This window comes from Arachis ipaensis, chromosome B03 (genome assembly GCF_000816755.2).
Source record: "Arachis ipaensis cultivar K30076 chromosome B03, Araip1.1, whole genome shotgun sequence".
In the NCBI taxonomy this organism is placed as follows: Eukaryota; Viridiplantae; Streptophyta; class Magnoliopsida; order Fabales; family Fabaceae; genus Arachis; species Arachis ipaensis.
Window position 1 is genome coordinate 792,365 of NC_029787.2, and position 5,276 is coordinate 797,640.

The 5,276-nt window shown below is 36.9% G+C and overlaps 1 protein-coding gene across 1 annotated transcript in view; it reads right to left on the reverse strand.

Moving 5' to 3' along the window:
• The window catches only part of LOC107632428 (myb-like protein X), an 8,445-nt gene continuing 4,104 nt past the window's right edge, over positions 936-5,276 (reverse strand). Inside the window, 3 exon segments of the mRNA XM_016336110.2 lie at positions 936-2,082; positions 2,351-2,703; positions 2,705-3,462. Of these exon segments, the coding sequence (XP_016191596.2) occupies positions 1,592-2,082; positions 2,351-2,703; positions 2,705-3,462 (1,602 nt within the window). The 3' untranslated portion in view covers positions 936-1,591.

Below are 5,276 nucleotides of genomic sequence, written 5' to 3' on the forward strand. Positions count from 1 at the left end.
GTTTCAAAAATACATGTTAAGAAAAGGCTGAACACACTGACACGTGATGATATTTAAGTGTGTCCAAAATTGATTAGAGAATATTTTTTTATTTTTTATTAAGACGATTGAACACAGAAGATACACGTATCGAATGAATGTCAATGAGTATCGTGTCTAAAATATGTCAAACACATGAACACGATAAATCAATGAAGTGTCCATGCTTTATAGCCAAAAAGGAAAAGAAGAAAGTGGCAAGTCATATTATTGGGCTTATTAAGATATTTACACGTTGAACATGAACACAAGACAGAAGACAAGAGTAGTACTAGGTAGTCAAGGCACTAATGGTATTGAATCATATAGGAATAAAAAGATGATAAAATCTAGCAGTGGTCAAGTTAATTTTTTATGTGATTCTAAAATTAATTAACAATAAAAATTCTTTCTTTTTTTATTATTGTCATAACTCAAAAGAAATGAGCAACCCTATATATATAGTAGGAGCCATTGGTATTTGAGGGTGTCCAAATAGCAATGAATTCGGAAGAAGGGGTTGGGAAAAAGTTGTTTTCGTATTTAATTGACTCGAATGCTTCGTTGTATGGAGTATTAAATTAAATTAAATTAAGGTAGACAATTGTACACCTTGAACTTAATTTGAAGAGGCTTACAGCTTAGTTATGAAGACATTTATATACTCCTACATAATAAATCATTAATGAGGTTGGTGTGTTCTGCCAAACTTGTTGCTTGGGGGAAATTATAAAAACAATTTCTCTCTTTCTTCCCTCTCATCCAAAACTGAAAAGGAACCTAACTTGCAAAACCTAGTTTTTTCATTGTTGAATGCATATCAAGTACACCTCAAATATTCAATTCAAGACAAAGGGTTGGCCAGTGTATGCTACCATTATTCAAGAATATATTTCAAATCAACCTTGACCATATTAGGAGTAACACTCATTCAAACGACCAATAAAATTTACAGGATACTGAATGAATGAATCCGATCATTTTTTTTTCTTTTTTTTTTTTGAGGGGGCTCCCTTCTCTACCATACATATCCTTTTAAAAGAAAGTTCTATATGTTACAAATCAAAATTGTGGTGGAGTTGCCAAGGCCACACATGTATTCTTTTTCTTACATTCTCATTCCTCAATTAGAAACAGTGCCTCAGCTCTCAACAAAAATAAGATAAACAAGATGATGCACAAGCTAGCATGTTTCCGCTCCTCTCCTCTCTCTCCCAGTATCCACAACCTGCAAAGGCTGCATAACAAGAATTGCACCCCAAAACCAGGCCTGCAGCAATGCATCAAACAATGCAACTAATAGTGACACAAAGTTGGTCCAAGGTGAGTGATTGGTCAGACTCAGAAGTCACCACCCCAGACAGTTTTTAAGATCAATGCAATCAGCAGTCACTGGTTACTTTGTTGCAGTGTGTGCACAAATAACAAAAGAATGCTTTCAAGAAATTTGGAATCAGTTCCTAGCTCCTCCCTCGTGCTGCAGTTTTGGTCCCATATAGGGGGCTAGAAAGGAGGGTTTCCTCGTGCCGACTATATAATTGAAGTATCATGTGCCAATCATGCGTGTAGTCAATCAGTATGGAATGACATATGGCAGAGCAAAGACATCTACTGGCTCTATGTGCAAACCTTCTGACCATACTTGATGTGGTTCTGTAACCTCAGAAGATCCCACCACACGTCTCGTTTCTGGAAAATTACTGCTACCAAACAACCATTCTTGATCATCGAAACCAGACCACTCCTCCATTTTCGGGATTGAATATACCTGGCTTAGGTACTTGGTATCCGGATGAGGGGGTTTTATGGTTGCTCCAATGACCGGTTCAGCTGGTGCAGGAGGAGCAATATGGCTCTTGTTTGAGGGAACTTCAAACGGCTGAGTGTCAATGATGCCGTTTATCTTGCCTGCCTTGTTTTCTATCTTAACATTAGGGGCTGCTCCTCCTTGCCTGTCAGATGCATTTGGAATGGAAATTTGGCATGGTTCCAATATCCTTCCATTTTCGGCGAACAGGTGAGAGGAAGATGGTCTTGGCAGCTTACTAGGCCAATTGTCATTGGCTGTAAGAAAATTCAAAAGTTAACGACAACTCGTCAGCCAACAGCAAAACACTGAGCCAAGATCAATGTGACTGAAAAGATACCTACAATTAAAATAACAATCTAAACATCTGACATCATCATAAATCCACATTCTCTCTTGGGATGTTGGTATTATTCCATGTGTTAAACAATATTAATTCAAACCAGGTAAGAGGTGTAACCCATTTATATTTACATACAATTTGAAAATATCTAGTAATCAAAACGCATCACAAATAACACTCACCACGTGGAACTCCATTTGATTCAACATCCTTTCGTTTCTTGGGATTTTCACCAGTAACAGCATTCTCATGGCCGTTCTTGACTTGTGACAAAGAATTTAAACCTATAGGACCAGCTTTGTTGCATTCTTTTGATTTATTGAGCTCTATGTTTTTAACTTCGGTATGCTCCATAGCTTTCTCCTCTTTTTTCTTCTCTTTGTCCCTGTCTTTGTCCTTTCCATGCCCTTTTTTCTCCTTCTCTCTATCTTTCCTTTTTTCTCTCCGTTTTTCGTCTTTTTTTTCCTTAACCTTTTCTTTTCCTTCATCTTTCTTTTCCTTAACCTTTTCTTTTACTTCATCTTTTTTTTCCTTAACCTTTATTTCCAGCTTCCAAAGTCCTATTCTTCTCCAAAACTTTGGGTGCTCCATCAACTCTGGGATGAAAATTTCCAACATGATTCTGAACAGCTGCATTTGCAATAGGTCGGTCTTGAGCCGGGATTCCTTTTCCATCGATCTTCTTAGCAATAAAAGCCTTATCCTTGAGTTTTTCCTTACCATCAAGCCAAGCACCACTGCCCTTTCCCACAAACCTAACAGCCTCCTCCTCTTTCCTGTGGTCTATATTTGTGAACTGAACCAAATGATTTTCAGTTCCTCCGTTACCACCCCTAACCATCCTATCCAACTCCATGAGGATTTTAGAATCCTTGTTCTCCTTAGCCAGATGATTGTTTTGTCTGGCCTTCTCCCCATTGTCAATGGTATGCTGTTTGGCAGGTTTCTCCTCAACAAGAGTACCCTTCTTATCATTTTGCCTGGAATCCTTTTGGTAGGCTTTACCCACATTTGGACCCTCAGCATGTCGTGGAAATTCTTTGTCGTCTGCAGTGCCTGTTTTACTGTTATCTCTATCTAAGACCTTTGCCTTGTCCCTATCCTTCTCCTTGACCTTGACCTTGTCCTTGTCCTTGTCCTTGTCTCTATCTTTCTTCTTTTCTCTGTGTTTATCCTTTTTGTCCTTCTTTTCCTTATGTTTTCCATCCCTTCCTTCTTTTTCTCTCTTCTCCTTACTTTCTTTCTTTTCTTTGTCCTTTTTCTCCTTTTTATGTTTCTTTTCTTTGTGCTTTTCCTGAAAAGATCACATGGTGTAAAGAGATATTTCAGACTTTAGGTGCAGATTTAAGCAAACTTGGGAGCAACACACAGGCAGAATATTTTGATCAAATATAAGCATGAACTTCATTTTAATGCCTAAATTTCTTAGCAGCATCAAGCACCAGATATTTCAATTCAACAGAAGCATGAACATTCTAATAGGATAAAGCTGGCCATTCAAATTAACAATATTTCACAGCCTTTGCAATACATGACAATTATAAACGGCCAGTAATAACCCACAGATTAAAAAACAGAGCACAACACCCTCATATATTATCATGCCTGACTTAACAAAGAGCGAGATAATAGGTGATACCCCGATCAATTTGTTGCTCATATACAAAGGCAGCAAACATAGACCTGCGCAATCTTCTTCTTAATCACAAGACATAATCATCTAGACTACAGTTAATATATTAGCCTACTGTATGGGATCAACGACATATATAATTCTTAAAATTAGAAATTAGGACCCACTAAGGATATTTTTGTGTAAAGCTGAAGCTTCTTGTGAGGGTTTTGCACACCCATTACCAAATGAAGTGACAAGATAAGCCCTAATGCTAAATAAGAAAATTTCTACATGGTGCATTTGACAAACTAAAAACTATAGCATTGAACAGCTCATGTGAAAATAATTTCATTTTAGTGCAGAGTGGAATTTTAAAGGGATAGAAGTAAAAATGAGTTAAACACAGATATAATCTATGGTAGGATACAATGTCATTGTTTGATTCATGTAAACAACTCCACCTACTGAGTAGAGAGATAAGGCTTTATTGTTGTTTGTCAATGCAGAGTAAAATAGGAGAAGCTTAAAATTTAATTATTCAAATGAGGAAAGCATTGCTGGTAAATTCATTTCTGTCATCCCATATGTCAAATGATTAGCACTTCATATAGATTCACTTTCTGTATGTCTTAAACATATAACATTGAGGTTAAGGCTAAAGAAACACTCATATTCAGAACTCGATTATTGCACATAATATCAAGCTACAAGAATACAGTTTCATGTAAGGTCATGTTAACATGCAGCATGCTTTGAATATCTTACACTTATATTAGTTGAAGATTCAAGCAAACAGCCATAATCTCCACAACTAGACCATATTCTGCCCTACAATCCCTTCAGCATATCAACCAATTTGTTAATCTAACTGATCTTGATAAAATCAACCTCCACAATGAATGCCCTCAAGGAAGAAAAGATACTTGGTTTTACTTTCCATTTGATCTCAAAATATTTCCCTCATATGCTGTTAAGAATTTAAAGACATAATTTACTCAGGTGTCATTTTTGTCCTTTGCATGTACAGCTGGAGGGGGAAGTGGCATTGAAAAGCCACTGATCAGCTAAATCACGAGAAACCTAAATATCATAATCATCTTCGCTTAAGGTAAGAGTGTTGTAAAGTAACTGTACTTAATCAGGTATACCCTGAACTCTCCTTAGAACTCATCTTGCAAAGAATTGACTACCTACGAACCTGAAGGCATGAGGTACCTATTAGGGAATGTTACAGATGCAAGGATCCTACCACAGATTGAAACAAGGAACCATCCTGTTAACCAACCCTATTAGAGGAGGAGAGATTGGGACACCAATCATATGGCACATTTCAATTATTCCCCGTGTGGTAGGGGAAGGGGAGATTGCAAATAAAGAAGTTCACAACAAGGAACTTTGATTTTTATTTTTTATTTATGAAAAAGTTCAAAAAAAGGAACTTTTGCAATTGTTGAACTCTCACATGATTCCATAACTGTCCCTTAGTTTCCAAA